Below are 19,424 nucleotides of genomic sequence, written 5' to 3' on the forward strand. Positions count from 1 at the left end.
CAAGAGGGGTGGTTGTAAGAGGGGTAGTTGTTGATACAGGGGTAGTTGTTGCAGGAGGGGTGGTTGTAAGAGGGGTAGTTGTTGTAAGAGGTGTAGTTGTTGTAAGCAGGGTTGTAGTTGTTAGAGGTGTAGTTGTTGTAAGCAGGGATGTAGTTGTTAGAGGGGTAGTTGTTGCAAGAGGGGTGGTTGTAAGAGGGGTAGTTGTTGTAAGACGGGTGGTTGTAAGAGTGGTTGTTGTTGATAGAGGGGTAGTTGATGTGAGAGGTGTAGTTGTTGTAAGCAGGGTTGTAGTTGTTAGAGGGGTAGTCGTTGCAAGAGGGGTGGTTGTAAGAGGGGTAGTTGATGTAAGCTTGGTTGTAGTTGTTAGAGGTGTAGTTGTTGTAAGCGGGGATGTAGTTGTTAGAGGGGTAGTTGTTGCAAGAGGTGTGGTTGTAAGAGGAGTAGTTGTAGATACAGGGTTAGTTGATGTGAGAGGTGTCGTAGTTGTTAGAGGGGTTGTTGTTGCAAGAGGGGTGGTTGTAAGAGGGGTAGTTGTTGTAAGAGGTGTAGTTGTTGTAAGCGGGGTTGTAGTTGTTAGAGGTGTAGTTGTTGTAAGCGGAGATGTAGTTGTTAGAGGGGTAGTTGTTGCAAGAGTTGTTGTTGTAAGAGGGGTAGTTGATGTAAGAGGGGAGGTTGTAAGAGGGGTTGTTGTTGATAGAGGGGTAGTTGATGTTAGAGGTGCTGTAGTTGTTAGAGGGGTAGTTGTTGCAAGAGGGCTGGTTGTAAGAGGGGTAGTTGATGTAAGAGGGGTGGTTGTAAGAGGGGTGGTTGTTGATAGAAGTGTAGTTGTTGTAAGCGGGGATGTAGTTGTTAGAGGGGTAGTTGTTGTAAGAGGGGTGGTATTTAGAGTTGTTGTTGTCAGAGGGGTAGTTGATGTTAGAGGTGCTGTAGTTGTTAGAGGGGCAGTTGTTGCATGAGGGGTGGTTGTAAGAGGGGTAGTTGAGGTAAGAGGCGTGGTTGTAAGAGGGGTAGTTGTTGTAAGAGGGGTGGTTGTTAGAGTTGTTGTTGTCAGAGGGGTAGTTGATGTTAGAGGTGCTGTAGTTGTTAGAGGGGTAGTTGTTGCAAGAGGGCTGGTTGTAAGAGGGGTAGTTGTTGTAAGAGGTGTAGTTGTTGTAAGCGGGGTTGTAGTTGTTAGAGGTGTAGTTGTTGTAAAAGGAGATGTAGTTGTTAGAGGGGTAGTTGTTGCAAGAGTGGTGGTTGTAATAGGGGTAGTTGTTGTAAGAGGAGTGGTTGTTAGAGATGTTGTTGTCAGAGGGGTAGTTGATGTTAGAGGTGCTGTAGTTGTTAGAGGGGTAGTTGTTGCAAGAGGGCTGGTTGTAAGAGGGGTAGTTGTTGTAAGAGGTGTAGTTGTTGTAAGTGGGGTTGTAGTTGTTAGAGGTGTAGTTGTAAGAGTGGAAGTTGTTGCAAGAGGGGTGGTTGTAAGAGAGGTAGTAGTTGTAAGAGGGGTTGTTGTTGATAGAGGGGTAGTTGATGTGAGAGGTGTTGTAGTTGTTAGAGGGGTAGTTGTTGCAAGAGGGGTGGTTGTAAGAGAGGTAGTAGTTGTAAGAGGGGTTGTTGTTGATAGAGGGGTAGTTGATGTGAGAGGTGTTGTAGTTGTTAGAGGGGTAGTTGTTGCAAGAGGGGTGGTTGTAAGAGGGGTAGTTGTTGAAAGACGGGAGGTTGTAAGAGTGGTTGTTGTTGATAGAGGGGTAGTTGATGTGAGAGGTGTTGTAGTTGTTAGAGGGGTAGTTGTTGCAAGAGGGGTGGTTGTAAGAGGGGTAGTTGTTGTAAGAGGTGTAGTTGTTGTAAGCGGGGTTGTAGTTGTTAGAGGTGTAGTTGTTGTAAGCGGAGATGTAGTTGTTAGAGGGGTAGTCGTTGCAAGAGGGGTGGTTGTAAGAGGGGTAGTTGTTGATACAGGGGTAGTTGTTGCAGGAGGGGTGGTTGTAAGAGGGGTAGTTGTTGTAAGAGGTGTAGTTGTTGTAAGCAGGGTTGTAGTTGTTAGAGGTGTAGTTGTTGTAAGCAGGGATGTAGTTGTTAGAGGGGTAGTTGTTGCAAGAGGGGTGGTTGTAAGAGGGGTAGTTGTTGTAAGACGGGTGGTTGTAAGAGTGGTTGTTGTTGATAGAGGGGTAGTTGATGTGAGAGGTGTTGTATTTGTTAGAGGGGTAGTTGTTGCAAGAGGGGTGGTTGTAAGAGGGGTAGTTGTTGTAAGAGGTGTAGTTGTTGTAAGCGGGGTTGTAGTTGTTAGAGGTGTAGTTGTTGTAAGCGGAGATGTAGTTGTTAGAGGGGTAGTTGTTGCAAGAGGTGTTGTTGTAAGAGGGGTAGTTGATGTAAGAGGGGAGGTTGTAAGAGGGGTTGTTGTTGATAGAGGGGTAGTTGATGTTAGAGGTGCTGTAGTTGTTAGAGGGGTAGTTGTTGCAAGAGGGCTGGTTGTAAGAGGGGTAGTTGATGTAAGAGGGGTGGTTGTAAGAGGGGTGGTTGTTGATAGAAGTGTAGTTGATGTGAGAGGTGTTGTAGTTGTTAGAGGGGTAGTTGTTGCAAGAGGGGTGGTTGTAAGAGGTTTTGTTGTTGCAAGAGGTGTAGTTGTTGTAAGCGGGGATGTAGTTGTTAGAGGGGTAGTTGTTGTAAGAGGGGTGGTATTTAGAGTTGTTGTTGTCAGAGGGGTAGTTGATGTTAGAGGTGCTGTAGTTGTTAGAGGGGCAGTTGTTGCATGAGGGGTGGTTGTAAGAGGGGTAGTTGAGGTAAGAGGCGTGGTTGTAAGAGGGGTAGTTGTTGTAAGAGGGGTGGTTGTTAGAGTTGTTGTTGTCAGAGGGGTAGTTGATGTTAGAGGTGCTGTAGTTGTTAGAGGGGTAGTTGTTGCAAGAGGGCTGGTTGTAAGAGGGGTAGTTGTTGTAAGAGGTGTAGTTGTTGTAAGCGGGGTTGTAGTTGTTAGAGGTGTAGTTGTTGTAAAAGGAGATGTAGTTGTTAGAGGGGTAGTTGTTGCAAGAGTGGTGGTTGTAATAGGGGTAGTTGTTGTAAGAGGGGTGGTTGTTAGAGATGTTGTTGTCAGAGGGGTAGTTGATGTTAGAGGTGCTGTAGTTGTTAGAGGGGTAGTTGTTGCAAGAGGGCTGGTTGTAAGAGGGGTAGTTGTTGTAAGAGGTGTAGTTGTTGTAAGCGGGGTTGTAGTTGTTAGAGGTGTAGTTGTAAGAGTGGAAGTTGTTGCAAGAGGGGTGGTTGTAATAGAGGTAGTAGTTGTAAGAGGGGTTGTTGTTGATAGAGGGGTAGTTGATGTGAGAGGTGTTGTAGTTGTTAGAGGGGTAGTTGTTGCAAGAGGGGTGGTTGTAAGAGAGGTAGTAGTTGTAAGAGGGGTTGTTGTTGATAGAGGGGTAGTTGATGTGAGAGGTGTTGTAGTTGTTAGAGGGGTAGTTGTTGCAAGAGGGGTGGTTGTAAGAGGGGTAGTTGTTGAAAGACGGGAGGTTGTAAGAGTGGTTGTTGTTGATAGAGGGGTAGTTGATGTGAGAGGTGTTGTAGTTGTTAGAGGGGTAGTTGTTGCAAGAGGGGTGGTTGTAAGAGGGGTAGTTGTTGTAAGAGGTGTAGTTGTTGTAAGCAGGGTTGTAGTTGTTAGAGGTGTAGTTGTTGTAAGCGGAGATGTAGTTGTTAGAGGGGTAGTCGTTGCAAGAGGGGTGGTTGTAAGAGGGGTAGTTGTTGATACAGGGGTAGTTGTTGCAGGAGGGGTGGTTGTAAGAGGGGTAGTTGTTGTAAGAGGTGTAGTTGTTGTAAGCAGGGTTGTAGTTGTTAGAGGTGTAGTTGTTGTAAGCAGGGATGTAGTTGTTAGAGGGGTAGTTGTTGCAAGAGGGGTGGTTGTAAGAGGGGTAGTTGTTGTAAGACGGGTGGTTGTAAGATTGGTTGTTGTTGATAGAGGGGTAGTTGATGTGAGAGGTGTTGTAGTTGTTAGAGGGGTAGTTGTTGCAAGAGGGGTGGTTGTAAGAGGGGTAGTTGTTGTAAGAGGGGTAGTTGTTGTAAGCGGGTTTGTAGTTGTTAGAGGTGTAGTTGTTGTAAGCGGAGATGTAGTTGTTAGAGGGGTAGTCGTTGCAAGAGGGGTGGTTGTAAGAGGGGTAGTTGTTGCAAGAGGGGTGGTTGTAAGAGGGGTAGTTGTTGTAAGAGGGGTAGTTGTTGTAAGCGGGTTTGTAGTTGTTAGAGGTGTAGTTGTTGTAAGCGGAGATGTAGTTGTTAGAGGGGTAGTTGTTGCAAGAGGGGTGGTTGTAAGAGGGGTAGTTGTTGATAGAGGGGTTGTTGATGTTAGAGGTGCTGTAGTTGTCAGAGGTGTAGTTGTAAGAGTGGAAGTTGTTGCAAGAGGGGTGGTTGTAAGAGAGTTAGTAGTTGTAAGAGGGGTTGTTGTTGATAGAGGGGTAGTTGATGTGAGAGGTGTTGTAGTTGTTAGAGGGGTAGTTGTTGTAAGAGAGGAGGTTGTAAGAGGGGTTGTTGTTGATAGAGGGGTAGTTGATGTGAGAGGTGTTGTAGTTGTTATAGGGGTAGTTGTTGCAAGAGGTGTGGTTTTAATAGGGGTAGTTGTTGTAAGAGGTGTAGTTGTTGTAAGCGGGGTTGTAGTTGTTAGAGGTGTAGTTGTTGTAAGCGGAGATGTACTTGTTAGAGGGGTAGTCGTTGCAAGAGGGGTGGTTGTAAGAGGGGTAGTTGATGTAAGAGGGGTGGTTGTAAGAGGGGTGGTTGTTGATAGAGGGGTAGTTGATGTGAGAGGTGTTGTAGTTGTTAGAGGGGTAGTTGTTGCAAGAGGGGTGGTTGTAAGAGGTTTTGTTGTTGGAAGATGGGATGTAGTTGTTAGAGGGGTAGTTGTTGCAAGAGGGGTGGTTGTAAGAGGGGTAGTTGTTGAAAGACGGGAGGTTGTAAGAGTGGTTGTTGTTGATAGAGGGGTAGTTGATGTGAGAGGTGTTGTAGTTGTTAGAGGGGTAGTTGTTGCAAGAGGGGTGGTTGTAAGAGGGGTAGTTGTTGTAAGAGGTGTAGTTGTTGTAAGCAGGGATGTAGTTGTTAGAGGGGTAGTTGTTGTAAGAGGGGTGGTATTTAGAGTTGTTGTTGTCAGAGGGGTAGTTGATGTTAGAGGTGCTGTAGTTGTTAGAGGGGCAGTTGTTGCATGAGGGGTGGTTGTAAGAGGGGTAGTTGAGGTAAGAGGCGTGGTTGTAATAGGGGTAGTTGTTGTAAGAGGGGTGGTTGTTAGAGTTGTTGTTGTCAGAGGGGTAGTTGATGTTAGAGGTGCTGTAGTTGTTAGAGGGGTAGTTGTTGCAAGAGGGCTGGTTGTAAGAGGGGTAGTTGTTGTAAGAGGTGTAGTTGTTGTAAGCGGGGTTGTAGTTGTTAGAGGTGTAGTTGTTGTAAGCGGAGATGTAGTTGTTAGAGGGGTAGTCGTTGCAAGAGGGGTGGTTGTAAGAGGGGTAGTTGTTGATACAGGGGTAGTTGTTGCAGGAGGGGTGGTTGTAAGAGGGGTAGTTGTTGTAAGAGGTGTAGTTGTTGTAAGCAGGGTTGTAGTTGTTAGAGGTGTAGTTGTTGTAAGCGGAGATGTAGTTGTTAGAGGGGTAGTCGTTGCAAGAGGGGTGGTTGTAAGAGGGGTAGTTGTTGATACAGGGGTAGTTGTTGCAGGAGGGGTGGTTGTAAGAGGGGTAGTTGTTGTAAGAGGTGTAGTTGTTGTAAGCAGGGTTGTAGTTGTTAGAGGTGTAGTTGTTGTAAGCAGGGATGTAGTTGTTAGAGGGGTAGTTGTTGCAAGAGGGGTGGTTGTAAGAGGGGTAGTTGTTGTAAGACGGGTGGTTGTAAGAGTGGTTGTTGTTGATAGAGGGGTAGTTGATGTGAGAGGTGTTGTAGTTGTTAGAGGGGTAGTTGTTGCAAGAGGGGTGGTTGTAAGAGGGGTAGTTGTTGTAAGAGGGGTAGTTGTTGTAAGCGGGTTTGTAGTTGTTAGAGGTGTAGTTGTTGTAAGCGGAGATGTAGTTGTTAGAGGGGTAGTCGTTGCAAGAGGGGTGGTTGTAAGAGTGGTAGTTGATGTAAGAGGGGAGGTTGTAAGAGGGGTTGTTGTTGATAGAGGGGTTGTTGATGTTAGAGGTGCTGTAGTTGTCAGAGGGGTAGTTGTTGCAAGAGGTGTGGTTTTAATAGGGGTAGTTGTTGTAAGAGGTGTAGTTGTTGTAAACGGGGTTGTAGTTGTTAGAGGTGTAGTTGTAAGAGTGGAAGTTGTTGCAAGAGGGGTGGTTGTAAGAGAGTTAGTAGTTGTAAGAGGGGTTGTTGTTGATAGAGGGGTAGTTGATGTGAGAGGTGTTGTAGTTGTTAGAGGGGTAGTTGTTGCAAGAGGTGTGGTTTTAATAGGGGTAGTTGTTGTAAGAGGTGTAGTTGTTGTAAACGGGGTTGTAGTTGTCAGAGGTGTAGTTGTAAGAGTGGAAGTTGTTGCAAGAGGGGTGGTTGTAAGAGAGTTAGTAGTTGTAAGAGGGGTTGTTGTTGATAGAGGGGTAGTTGATGTGAGAGGTGTTGTAGTTGTTAGAGGGGTAGTTGTTGTAAGCTGGGATGTAGTTGTTAGAGCGGTAGTTGTTGCAAGAGTGGTGGTTGTAAGAGGGGTAGTTGTTGATACAGGGGTAGTTGATGTGAGAGGTGTCGTAGTTGTTAGAGGGGTAGTTGTTGCAAGAGGGGTGGTTGTAAGAGGGATAGTTGTTGTAAGAGGTGTAGTTGTTGTAAACGGGGTTGTAGTTGTTAGAGATGTAGTTGTTGTAAGCGGAGATGTAGATGTTAGAGGGGTAGTTGTTGCAAGAGGGGTGGTTGTAAGAGGGGTAGTTGATGTAAGAGGGGAGGTTATAAGAGGGGTTGTTGTTGATTGAGGGGAAGTTGATGTGAGAGGTGTTGTAGTTGTTTGAGGGGTAGTTGTTGCAAGAGGGGTGGTTGTAAGAGGGGTAGTTGTTGTAAGAGGGGTCGTTGTAAGAGTGGATGTTGTTGATAGAGGGGTAGTTGATATGAGAGGTGTAGTTGTTTTAAGCGGGGTTGTAGTTGTTAGAGGTGTAGTTGTTGTAAGCGGGGATGTAGTTGTCAGAGGGGTAGTTGTTGCAAGAGGGGTGGTTGTAAGAGGGGTAGTTGTTGTAAGACGGGTGGTTGTAAGAGTGGTTGTTGTTGATAGAGGGGTAGTTGATGTGAGAGGTGTTGTAGTTGTTAGAGGGGCAGTTGTTGCAAGAGGGCTGGTTGTAAGAGGGGTAGTTGTTGTAAGAGGGATTGTAGTTGTTAGAGGTGTAGTTGTTGTAAGCGGGGATGTAGTTGTTAGAGGGGTAGTTGTTGTAAGAGGGGTAGTTGTTGTAAGAGGGGTGGTTGTTAGAGTTGTTGTCAGAGGGGTAGTTGATGTTAGAGTTGCTGTAGTTGTTAGAGGGGTAGTTGTTGCAAGAGGGCTGGTTGTAAGAGGGGCAGTTGTTGTAAGAGGTGTAGTTGTTGTAAGCGGGGTTGTAGTTGTTAGAGGTGTAGTCGTTGCAAGAGGGGTGGTTGTAAGAGGGGTAGTTGTTGTAAGACGGGTGGTTGTAAGAGTGGTTGTTGTTGATAGAGGTGTAGTTGTTGTAAGCAGGGATGTAGTTGTTAGAGGGGTAGTTGTTGTAAGCGGGGATGTAGTTGTTAGAGGGGTAGTTGTTGTAAGAGGGGTGGTATTTAGAGTTGTTGTTGTCAGAGGGGTAGTTGATGTTAGAGGTGCTGTAGTTGTTAGAGGGGCAGTTGTTGCATGAGGGGTGGTTGTAAGAGAGGTAGTTGAGGTAAGAGGCGTTGTTGTAAGAGGGGTAGTTGTTGTAAGAGGGGTGGTTGTTAGAGTTGTTGTTGTCAGAGGGGTAGTTGATGTTAGAGGTGCTGTAGTTGTTAGAGGGGTAGTTGTTGGAAGAGGGCTGGTTGTAAGAGGGGCAGTTGTTGTAAGAGGTGTAGTTGTTGTAAGCGTGGTGGTAGTTGTTAGAGGTGTAGTTGTTGTAAGCAGGGATGTAGTTGTTAGAGGGGTAGTCGTTGTAAGAGGGGTGGTTGTAAGAGGGGTAGTTGATGTAAGAGGGGTGGTTGTAAGAGGGGTTGTTGTTGATAGAGGGGTAGTTGATGTGAGAGGTTTTGTAGTTGTTAGAGGGGTAGTTGTTGCAAGAGGGCTGGTTGTAAGAGGGGTAGTTGTTGTAAGAGGGTTCGTTGTAAGAGTGGATGTTGTTGATAGAGGGGTAGTTGATGTGAGAGGTGTCGTAGTTGTTAGAGGGGTAGTTGATGTGAGAGGTGTCGTAGTTGTTAGAGGGGTAGTTGTTGCAAGAGTGGTGGTTGTAAGAGGGGTAGTTGTTGTAAGAGGTTTAGTTGTTGTAAGCGGGGTTGTAGTTGTTAGAGGTGTAGTTGTTGAAAGCTGGGATGTAGTTGTTAGAGGGGTAGTTGTTGCAAGAGGGGTGGTTGTAAGAGGGGTAGTTGTTGTAAGACGGGTGGTTGTAAGAGGGGTTGTTGTTGATAGAGGGGTAGTTGATGTGAGAGGTGTTGTAGTTGTTAGAGGGGTACTTGTTGCAAGAGGGCTGGTTGTAAGAGGGGTAGTTGTTGTAAGAGGTGTAGTTGTTGTAAGCGGGGATGTAGTTGTTAGAGGGGTAGTTGTTGTAAGAGGGGTAGTTGTTGTAAGAGGGGTGGTTGTTAGAGTTGTTGTCAGAGGGGTAGTTGATGTTAGAGGTGCTGTAGTTGTTAGAGGGGTAGTTGTTGCAAGAGGGCTGGTTGTAAAAGGGGCAGTTGTTGTAAGAGGTGTAGTTGTTGTAAGCGGGGTTGTAGTTGTTAGAGGGGTAGTCGTTGCAAGAGGGGTGGTTGTAAGAGGGGTAGTTGATGTAAGAGGGGTGGTTGTAAGAGGGGTTGTTGTTGATAGAGGGGTAGTTGATGTGAGAGGTGTTGTAGTTGTTAGATGGGTAGTTGTTGCAAGAGGGCTGGTTGTAAGAGGTTTTGTTGTTGTAAGAGGTGTAGTTGTTGTTAGCGGGGTTGTAGTTGTTAGAGGTGTCGTTGTTGTAAGCGGGGATGTAGTTGTTAGAGGGGTAGTTGTTGTAAGAGGGGTGGTATTTAGAGTTGTTGTTGTTAGAGGGGTAGTTGATGTTAGAGGCGTAGTTGTTGTAAGCGGGGATGTAGTTGTTAGAGGGGTAGTTGTTGCAAGAGGGCTGGTTGTAAGAGGGGCAGTTGTTGTAAGAGTTGTAGTTGTTGTAAGCGGGGTGGTAGTTGTTAGAGGTGTAGTTGTTGTAAGCGGGGATGTAGTTGTTAGAGGGGTAGTCGTTGTAAGAGGGGTGGTTGCAAGAGGGGTAGTTGATGTAAGAGGGGTGGTTATAAGAGGGGTTGTTGTTGATTGAGGGGTAGTTGATGTGAGAGGTGTTGTAGTTGTTTGAGGGGTAGTTATTGCAAGAGGGGTGGTTGTAAGAGGGGTAGTTGTTGTAAGAGGGGTCGTTGTAAGAGTGGATGATGTTGATAGAGGGGTAGTTGATATGAGAGGTGTAGTTGTTGTAAGCGGGGTTGTAGTTGTTAGAGGTGTAGTTGTTGTAAGCGGGGATGTAGTTGTCAGAGGGGTAGTTGTTGCAAGAGGGGTGGTTGTAAGAGGGGTAGTTGTTGTAAGACGGGTGGTTGTAAGAGTGGTTGTTGTTGATAGAGGGGTAGTTGATGTGAGAGGTGTTGTAGTTGTTAGAGGGGTAGTTGTTGCAAGAGGGCTGGTTGTAAGAGGGGTAGTTGTTGTAAGAGGGGTTGTAGTTGTTAGAGGTGTAGTTGTTGTAAGTGGTGATGTAGTTGTTAGAGGGGTAGTTGTTGTAAGAGGGGTAGTTGTTGTAAGAGGGGTGGTTGTTGTAAGAGGGGTCGATGTAATAGTGGATGATGTTGATAGAAGGGTAGTTGATATGAGAGGTGTAGTTGTTGTAAGCGGGGTTGTAGTTGTTAGAGGTGTAGTTGTTGTAAGCGGGGATGTAGTTGTCAGAGGGGTAGTTGTTGCAAGAGGGGTGGTTGTAAGAGGGGTAGTTGTTGTAAGACGGGTGGTTGTAAGAGTGGTTGTTGTTGATAGAGGGGTAGTTGATGTGAGAGGTGTTGTAGTTGTTAGAGGGGTAGTTGTTGCAAGAGGGCTGGTTGTAAGAGGGGTAGTTGTTGTAAGAGGGGTTGTAGTTGTTAGAGGTGTAGTTGTTGTAAGTGGGGATGTAGTTGTTAGAGGGGTAGTTGTTGTAAGAGGGGTAGTTGTTGTAAGAGGGGTGGTTGTTAGAGTTGTTGTCAGAGGGGTAGTTGATGTTAGAGGTGCTGTAGTTGTTAGAGGGGTAGTTGTTGCAAGAGGGCTGGTTGTAAGAGGGGCAGTTGTTGTAAGAGGTGTAGTTGTTGTAAGCGGGGTTGTAGTTGTTAGAGGTGTAGTCGTTGCAAGAGGGGTGGTTGTAAGAGGGGTAGTTGTTGTAAGACGGGTGGTTGTAAGAGTGGTTGTTGTTGATAGAGGTGTAGTTGTTGTAAGCGGGGATGTAGTTGTTAGAGGGGTAGTTGTTGTAAGCGGGGATGTAGTTGTTAGAGGGGTAGTTGTTGTAAGAGGGGTGGTATTTAGAGTTGTTGTTGTCAGAGGGGTAGTTGATGTTAGAGGTGCTGTAGTTGTTAGAGGGGCAGTTGTTGCATGAGGGGTGGTTGTAAGAGGGGTAGTTGAGGTAAGAGGCGTTGTTGTAAGAGGGGTAGTTGTTGTAAGAGGGGTGGTTGTTAGAGTTGTTGTTGTCAGAGGGGTAGTTGATGTTAGAGGTGCTGTAGTTGTTAGAGGGGTAGTTGTTGCAAGAGGGCTGGTTGTAAGAGGGGCAGTTGTTGTAAGAGGTGTAGTTGTTGTAAGCGTGGTGGTTGTTGTTAGAGATGTAGTTGTTGTAAGCAGGGATGTAGTTGTTAGAGGGCTAGTCGTTGTAAGAGGGGTGGTTGTAAGAGGGGTAGTTGATGTAAGAGGGGTGGTTGTAAGAGGGGTTGTTGTTGATAGAGGGGTAGTTGATGTGAGAGGTTTTGTAGTTGTTAGAGGGGTAGTTGTTGCAAGAGGGCTGGTTGTAAGAGGGGTAATTGTTGTAAGAGGGTTCGTTGTAAGAGTGGATGTTGTTGATAGAGGGGTAGTTGATGTGAGAGGTGTCGTAGTTGTTAGAGGGGTAGTTGATGTGAGAGGTGTCGTAGTTGTTAGAGGGGTAGTTGTTGCAAGAGTGGTGGTTGTAAGAGGGGTAGTTGAGGTAAGAGGCGTTGTTGTAAGAGGGGTAGTTGTTGTAAGAGGGGTGGTTGTTAGAGTTGTTGTTGTCAGAGGGGTAGTTGATGTTAGAGGTGCTGTAGTTGTTAGAGGGGTAGTTGTTGAAAGAGGGCTGGTTGTAAGAGGGGCAGTTGTTGTAAGAGGTGTAGTTGTTGTAAGCGGGGTTGTAGTTGTTAGAGGTGTAGTTGTTGAAAGCGGGGATGTAGTTGTTAGAGGGGTAGTTGTTGCAAGAGGGGTGGTTGTAAGAGGGGTAGTTGTTGTAAGACGGGTGGTTGTAAGAGGGGTTGTTGTTGATAGAGGGGTAGTTGATGTGAGAGGTGTTGTAGTTGTTAGAGGGGTAGTTGTTCCAAGAGGGGTGGTTGTAAGAGGGGTAGTTGTTGTAAGAGGTGTAGTTGTTATAAGCGGGGTTGTAGTTGTTAGAGGGGTAGTTGTTGTAAGAGGGGTAGTTGTTGTAAGAGGGGTATTTGTTAGAGTTGTTGTCAGAGGGGTAGTTGATGTTAGAGGTGCTGTAGATGTTAGAGGGGTAGTTGTTGCAAGAGGGCTGGTTGTAAGAGGGGCAGTTGTTGTAAGAGGTGTAGTTGTTGTAAGCGGGGTTGTAGTTGTTAGAGGGGTAGTCGTTGCAAGAGGGGTGGTTGTAAGAGGGGTAGTTGATGTAAGAGGGGTGGTTGTAAGAGGGGTTGTTGTTGATAGAGGGGTAGTTGATGTGAGAGGTGTTGTAGTTGTTAGAGGTGTAGTTGTTGTAAGCGGGGATGTAGTTGTTAGAGGGGTAGTTGTTGTAAGAGGGGTGGTATTTAGAGTTGTTGTTGTCAGAGGGGTAGTTGATGTTAGAGGTGCTGTAGTTGTTAGAGGGGCAGTTGTTGCATGAGGGGTGGTTGTAAGAGGGGTAGTTGAGGTAAGAGGCGTGGTTGTAAGAGAGGTAGTTGTTGTAAGATGGGTGTTTGTTAGAGATGTTGTTGTCAGAGGGGTAGTTGATGTTAGAGGTGCTGTAGTTGTTAGAGGGGTAGTTGTTGCAAGAGGGCTGGTTGTAAGAGGGGTAGTTGTTGTAAGAGGTGTAGTTGTTGAAAACTGGGTTGTAGTTGTTAGAGGTGTAGTTGTAAGAGTGGAAGTTGTTGCAAGAGGGGTGGTTGTAAGAGGGGTTGTTGTTGATAGAGGGGTAGTTGATGTGAGAGGTGTTGTAGTTGTTAGAGGGGTAGTTGTTGTAAGAGGGGATGTAGTTGTTAGAGTGGTAGTTGTTGTAAGAGGGGTTGTAGGTGTTAGAGGGGTAGTTGTTGCAAGAGGGCTGGTTGTAAGAGGGGTAGTTGTAGTAAGAGGGGTAGTTGTTGTAAAAGGTGTAGTTGTTGTAAGCAGGGTTGTAGTTGTTAGAGGTGTAGTTGTTGTAAGTGGGGATGTAGTTGTTAGAGGGGTAGTTGTTGTAAGCGGGGATGTAGTTGTTAGTGGGGTAGTTGTTGTAAGAGGGGTGGTATTTAGAGTTGTTGTTGTCAGAGGGGTAGTTGATGTTAGAGGTGCTGTAGTTGTTAGAGGGGCAGTTGTTGCATGAGGGGTGGTTGTAAGAGGGGTAGTTGACGTAAGAGGCGTGGTTGTAAGAGGGGTAGTTGTTGTAAGAGGTGTGGTTGTTAGAGTTGTTGTTGTCAGAGGGGTAGTTGATGTTAGAGGTGCTGAAGTCGTTAGAGGGGTAGTTGTTGCAAGAGGGCTGGTTGTAAGAGGGGCAGTTGTTGTAAGAGGTGTAGTTGTTGTAAGCGGGGTGGTAGTTGTTAGAGGTGTAGTTGTTGTAAGCAGGGATGTAGTTGTTAGAGGGGTAGTCGTTGTAAGAGGGGTGGTTGTAAGAGGGGTAGTTGATGTAAGAGGGGTGGTTGTAAGAGGGGTTGTTGTTGATAGAGGGGTAGTTGATGTGAGAGGTGTTGTAGTTATTAGAGGGGTAGTTGTTGCAAGAGGGCTGGTTGTAAGAGGGGTAGTTGTTGTAAGAGGGGTAGTTTTAAGAGTGGATGTTGTTGATAGATGGGTAGTTGATGTGAGAGGTGTCGTAGTTGTTAGAGGGGTAGTTGTTGCAAGAGGGGTGGTTGTAAGAGGGGTAGTTGTTGTAAGAGGTGTAGTTGTTATAAGCGGGATTGTAGTTGTTAGAGGGGTAGTTGTTGTAAGAGGGGTAGTTGTTGTAAGAGGGGTATTTGTTAGAGTTGTTGTCAGAGGGGTAGTTGATGTTAGAGGTGCTGTAGATGTTAGAGGGGTAGTTGTTGCAAGAGGGCTGGTTGTAAGAGGGGCAGTTGTTGTAAGAGGTGTAGTTGTTGTAAGCGGGGTTGTAGTTGTTAGAGGGGTAGTCGTTGCAAGAGGGGTGGTTGTAAGAGGGGTAGTTGATGTAAGAGGGGTGGTTGTAAGAGGGGTTGTTGTTGATAGAGGGGTAGTTGATGTGAGAGGTGTTGTAGTTGTTAGAGGGGTAGTTGTTGTAAGAGGGGTGGTATTTAGAGTTGTTGTTGTCAGAGGGGTAGTTGATGTTAGAGGTGCTGTAGTTGTTAGAGGGGCAGTTGTTGCATGAGGGGTGGTTGTAAGAGGGGTAGTTGAGGTAAGAGGCGTGGTTGTAAGAGGGGTAGTTGTTGTAAGATGGGTGGTTGTTAGAGATGTTGTTGTCAGAGGGGTAGTTGATGTTAGAGGTGCTGTAGTTGTTAGAGGGGTAGTTGTTGCAAGAGGGCTGGTTGTAAGAGGGGTAGTTGTTGTAAGAGGTGTAGTTGTTGAAAACTGGGTTGTAGTTGTTAGAGGTGTAGTTGTAAGAGTGGAAGTTGTTGCAAGAGGGGTGGTTGTAAGAGGGGTTGTTGTTGATAGAGGGGTAGTTGATGTGAGAGGTGTTGTAGTTGTTAGAGGGGTAGTTGTTGTAAGAGGTGTTGTAGTTGTTAGAGTGGTAGTTGTTGTAAGAGGGGTTGTAGGTGTTAGAGGGGTTGTTTTTGTGAGAGAGCTGGTTGCTGTGAGAGAGCTGGTTGTAAGAAGTGTTGTAGCTGTTATAGGTGCACTAGCTGGAGGGGTGGTTGATGAGAAATGGGTAGCTGTTAGAGGTGTAGTTGTTGTAAGCAGGGTGGTTGTAAGAGGGCCAGTTGATGTAAGAGGGGTGGTTGTTAGAGTGGTTGTTGTTGATAGAGGGGTAGTTGATGTGAGAGGTGTAGTAGTTGTTAGAGGGGCAGTTGTTGCAAGAGGGGTGGATGTAAGAGGGGTAGTTGTTGTAAGAGGGGTGGTTGTTAGAGTTGTTGTTGTCAGAGTGGTAGTTGATGTTAGAGGTGCTGTAGTTGTTAGAGGGGCAGTTGTTGCAAGAGGGGTGGTTGTAAGAGGGGTAGTTGTTAATAGAGGGGTAGTTGTAAGAGGTGTAGTTGTTGTAAGCGGGGTTGTAGTTGTTAGAGGTGTAGTTCTTGTAAGCGGGGATGTAGTTGTTAGAGGGGTAGTTGTTGCAAGAGGGGTGGTTGTAAGAGGGGTAGTTGTTGTAAGAGGGGTGGTTGTTAGAGTTGTTGTTGTCAGAGTGGTAGTTGATGTTAGAGGTGCTGTAGTTGTTAGAGGGGCAGTTGTTGCAAGAGGGGTGGTTGTAAGAGGGTTAGTTGTTGATAGAGGGGTAGTTGTAAGAAGTGTAGTTGTTGTAAGCGGGGTAGTAGTTGTTAGAGGGGTAGTCGTTGTAAGAGGGTTGGTTGTAAGAGGGGTAGTTGATGTAAGAGGGGTGGTTATAAGAGGGGTTGTTGTTGATAGAGGGGTAGTTGATGTGAGAGGTGTTGTAGTTGTTAGAGGGGTAGTTGTTGCAAGAGGGGTGGTTGTAAGAGGGATAGTTGTTGTAAGAGGGGTCGTTGTAAGAGTGGATGTTGTTGATAGAGGGGTAGTTGATGTGAGAGGTGTAGTTGTTGTAAGCAGGGTTGTAGTTGTTAGAGGTGTAGTTGTTGTAAGCGGGGATGTAGTTGTCAGAGGGGTAGTTGTTGCAAGAGGGGTGGTTGTAAGAGGGGTAGTTGTTGTAAGAAGGGTGGTTGTAAGAGTGGTTGTTGTTGATAGAGGGGTAGTTGATGTGAGAGGTGTTGTAGTTGTTAGAGGGGCAGTTGTTGCAAGAGGGCTTGTTGTAAGAGGGGTAGTTGTTGTAAGAGGGGTTGTAGTTGTTAGAGGTGTAGTTGTTGTAAGCGGGGATGTAGTTGTTAGAGGGGTAGTTATTGTAAGAGGGGTAGTTGCTGTAAGAGGGGTGGTTGTTAGAGTTGTTGTCAGAGGGGTAGTTGATGTTAGAGGTGCTGTAGTTGTTAGAGGGGTAGTTGTTGCAAGAGGGCTGGTTGTAAGAGGGGCAGTTGTTGTAAGAGGTGTAGTTGTTGTAAGCGGGGTTGTAGTTGTTAGAGGGGTAGTCGTTGCAAGAGGGGTGGTTGTAAGAGGGGTAGTTGATGTAAGAGGGGTGGTTGTAAGAGGGGTTGTTGTTGATAGAGGGGTAGTTGATGTGAGAGGTGTTGTAGTTGTTCGAGGGGTAGTTGTTGTAAGAGGGGTGGTTGTAAGAGGGGTAGTTGTTGTAAGAGGTGTAGTTGTTGTAAGCAGGGTTGTAGTTGTTAGAGGTGTAGTTGTTGTAAGCGGGGATGTAGTTGTTAGAGGGGTAGTTGTTGCAAGAGGCGTGGTTGTAAGAGGGGTAGTTGTTGTAAGACGGGTGGTTGTAAGAGTGGTTGTTGTTGATAGAGGGGTAGTTGATGTGAGAGGTGTTGTAGTTGTTAGAGGGGTAGTTGTTGCAAGAGGGCTGGTTGTAAGAGGGGTAGTTGTTGTAAGAGGGGTAGTTGTTGTAAGAGGTGTAGTTGTTGTAAGCAGGGTTGTAGTTGTTAGAGGTGTAGTTGTTTTAAGCGGGGATGTAGTTGTTAGAGGGGTAGTTGTTGTAAGCGGGGATGTAGTTGTTAGTGGGGTAGTTGTTGTAAGAGGGGTGGTATTTAGAGTTGTTGTTGTCAGAGGGGTAGTTGATGTTAGAGGTGCTGTAGTTGTTAGAGTGGCAGTTGTTGCATGAGGGGTGGTTGTAAGAGGGGTAGTTGACGTAAGAGGCGTGGTTGTAAGAGGGGTAGTTGTTGTAAGAGGTGTGGTTGTTAGAGTTGTTGTTGTCAGAGGGGTAGTTGATGTTAGAGGTGCTGTAGTTGTTAGAGGGGTAGTTGTTGCAAGAGGGCTGGTTGTAAGAGGGGCAGTTGTTGTAAGAGGGGTGGTTGTAGGAGGGGTTGTTGTTGATAGAGGGGTAGTTGATGTGAGAGGTGTTGTAGTTATTAGAGGGGTAGTTGTTGCAAGAGGGGTGGTTGTAAGAGGGGTAGTTGTTGTAAGAGGTGTAGTTGTTATAAGCGGGGTTGTAGTTGTTAGAGGTGTAGTTGTTGTAAGCAGGGATGTAGTTGTTAGAGGGGTAGTCGTTGTAAGAGGGGTGGTTGTAAGAGGGGTAGTTGATGTAAGAGGGGTGGTTGTAAGAGGGGTTGTTGTTGATAGAGGGGTAGTTGATGTGAGAGGTGTTGTAGTTATTAGAGGGGTAGTTGTTGCAAGAGGGCTGGTTGTAAGAGGGGTAGTTGTTGCAAGAGGGGTAGTTTTAAGAGTGGATGTTGTTGATAGAGGGGTAGTTGATGTGAGAGGTGTCGTAGTTGTTAGAGGGGTAGTTGTTGCAAGAGGGCTGGTTGTAAGAGGGGTTGTTGTTGTAAGAGGTGTAGTTGTTATAAGCGGGGTTGTAGTTGTTAGAGGTGTAGTTGTTGTAAGCGGGGATGTAGTTGTTAGAGGGGTAGTTGTTGTAAGAGGGGTGGTATTTAGAGTTGTTGTTGTCAGAGGGGTAGTTGATGTTAGAGGTGCTGTAGTTGTTAGAGGGGCAGTTGTTGCATGATGGGTGGTTGTAAGAGGGGTAGTTGAGGTAAGAGGCGTGGTTGTTGAAAACGGGGTTGTAGTTGTTAGAGGTGTAGTTGTAAGAGTGGAAGTTGTTGCAAGAGGGGTGGTTGTAAGAGAGGTAGTAGTTGTAAGCGGAGTTGTAGTTGTTAGAGGTGTAGTTGTTGTAAGCGGGGATGTAGTTGTTAGAGGTGTAGTTCTTGTAAGCGGGGATGTAGTTGTTAGAGGGGTAGTTGTTGCAAGAGGGGTGGTTGTAAGAGGGGTAGTTGTTGTAAGAGGTGTGGTTGTAATAGGGGTAGTTGTTGTAAGAGGTGTAGTTGTTGTAAGCGGGGATGTAGTTGTTAGAGGGGTAGTTGTTGCAAGAGGGGTGGTTGTAAGAGGGGTAGTTGTTGTAAGAGGGGTTGTAGTTGTTAGAGGTGTAGTTCTTGTAAGCGGGGATGTAGTTGTTAGAGGGGTAGTTGTTGCAAGAGGGGTGGTTGTAAGAGGGGCAGTTGTTGTAAGAGGTGTAGTTGTTGTAAGCGGGGATGTAGTTGTTAGAGGGGTAGTTGTTGCAAGAGGGGTGGTTGTAAGAGGGGTAGTTGTTGTAAGAGGGGTAGTTGTTGTAAGAGGTGTAGTTGTTGTAAGCAGGGTTGTAGTTGTTAGAGGGGTAGTTGTTGTAAGCGGGGATGTAGTTGTTAGAGGGGTCGTTGTTGTAAGAGGGGTTGTAGGTGTTAGAGGGGTTGTTTTTGTGAGAGAGCTGGTTGCTGTGAGAGAGCTGGTTGTAAGAAGTGTTGTAGCTGTTATAGGTGCACTAGATGGAGGGGTGGTTGATGAGAAATGGGTAGTTGTTAGAGGTGTAGTTGTTGTAAGCAGGGTGGTTGTAAGAGGGCTAGTTGATGTAAGAGGGGTGGTTGTTAGAGTGGTTGTTGTTGATAGAGGGGTAGTTGATGTGAGAGGTGTAGTAGTTGTTAGAGGGGCAGTTGTTGCAAGAGGGGTGGTTGTAAGAGGGGTAGTTGTTGTAAGAGGGGTGGTTGTTAGAGTTGTTGTTGTCAGAGTGGTAGTTGATGTTAGAGGTGCTGTAGTTGTTAGAGGGGCAGTTGTTGCAAGAGGGGTGGTTGTAAGAGGGGTAGTTGTTGATAGAGGGGTAGTTGTAAGAGGTGTAGTTGTTGTAAGCGGGGTTGTAGTTGTTAGAGGTGTAGTTCTTGTAAGCGGGGATGTAGTTGTTAGAGGGGTAGTTGTTGCAAGAGGGGTGGTTGTAAGAGGGGTAGTTGTTGTAAGAGGTGTGGTTGTAATAGGGGTAGTTGTTGTAAGAGGTGTAGTTGTTGTAAGCGGGGATGTAGTTGTTAGAGGGGTAGTTGTTGCAAGAGGGGTGGTTGTAAGAGGGGTAGTTGTTGTAAGAGGGGTAGTTGTTGTAAGAGGTGTAGTTGTTGTAAGCAGGGTTGTAGTTGTTAGAGGGGTAGTTGTTGTAAGCGGGGATGTAGTTGTTAGAGGGGTCGTTGTTGCAAGAGGGGTGGTTGTAAGAGGGGTAGTTGTTGTAAGACGGGTGGTTGTAAAAGTTGTTGTCAGAGGGGTAGTTGATGTTAGAGGTGCTGTAGTTGTTAGAGGGGTAGTTGTTGCAAGAGGGCTGGTTGTAAGAGGGGCAGTTGTTGTAAGAGGTGTAGTTGTTGTAAGCAGGGTTGTAGTTGTTAGAGGGTTAGTCGTTGCAAGAGGGGTGGTTGTAAGAGGGGTAGTTGATGTAAGCTGGGATGTAGTTGTTAGAGGGGTAGTTGTTGCAAGAGTGGTGGTTGTAAGAGGGGTAGTTGTTGATACAGGGGTAGTTGATGTGAGAGGTGTCGTAGTTGTTAGAGAGGTAGTTGTTGCAAGAGGGGTGGTTGTAAGAGGGGTAGTTGAGGTAAGAGGCGTGGTTGTAAGAGGGGTAGTTGTTGTAAGAGGGGTGGTTGTAAGAGTTGTTGTCAGAGGGGTTGTTGATGTTAGAGGTGCTGTAGTTGATAGAGGGGTAGTTGTTGCAAGAGTGGTGGTTGTAATAGGGGTAGTTGTTGAAAGAGGGGTGGTTGTTAGAGATGTTGTTGTCAGAGGGGTAGTTGATGTTAGAGGTGCTGTTGTTGTTAGAGGGGTAGTTGTTGCAAGAGGGCTGGTTGTAAGAGGGGTAGTTGATGTAAGAGGGGTGGTTGTTGATAGAGGGGTAGTTGATGTGAGAGGTGTTGTAGTTGTTAGAGGGGTAGTTGTTGCAAGAGGGGTGGTTGTAAGAGGTTTTGTTGTTGGAAGAGGTGTAGTTGTTGTTAGCGGGGTTGTAGTTGTTAGAGGTGTAGCTGTTGTAAGCGGGGATGTTGTTGTTAGAGGGGTAGTCGTTGTAAGAGGGGTGGTTGTAAGAGGGCTAGTTGATGTAAGAGGGGTGGTTGTAAGAGGGGTTGTTGCTGACAGAGGG

The 19,424-nt window shown here is 46.1% G+C and overlaps 1 protein-coding gene across 1 annotated transcript in view; it reads right to left on the reverse strand.

The window, feature by feature from the left end:
• The window catches only part of LOC131721168 (mucin-2-like), a gene marked incomplete at its 5' end in the record, with an annotated part of 36,805 nt that extends 20,736 nt beyond the window's left edge, over positions 1–16,069 (reverse strand). The window contains 8 exons of the mRNA XM_059014490.1: positions 164–205; positions 1,403–1,681; positions 4,253–4,303; positions 6,896–7,014; positions 7,714–7,744; positions 12,899–13,201; positions 13,742–13,861; positions 16,022–16,069. Of these exons, the coding sequence (XP_058870473.1) occupies positions 164–205; positions 1,403–1,681; positions 4,253–4,303; positions 6,896–7,014; positions 7,714–7,744; positions 12,899–13,201; positions 13,742–13,861; positions 16,022–16,069 (993 nt within the window). The remainder of the gene's footprint in view (positions 1–163; positions 206–1,402; positions 1,682–4,252; positions 4,304–6,895; positions 7,015–7,713; positions 7,745–12,898; positions 13,202–13,741; positions 13,862–16,021) is intronic.
• Positions 16,070–19,424: the final 3,355 nt, after the last annotated feature.

Source organism: Acipenser ruthenus, chromosome 48, assembly GCF_902713425.1.
Source record: "Acipenser ruthenus chromosome 48, fAciRut3.2 maternal haplotype, whole genome shotgun sequence".
In the NCBI taxonomy this organism is placed as follows: Eukaryota; Metazoa; Chordata; class Actinopteri; order Acipenseriformes; family Acipenseridae; genus Acipenser; species Acipenser ruthenus.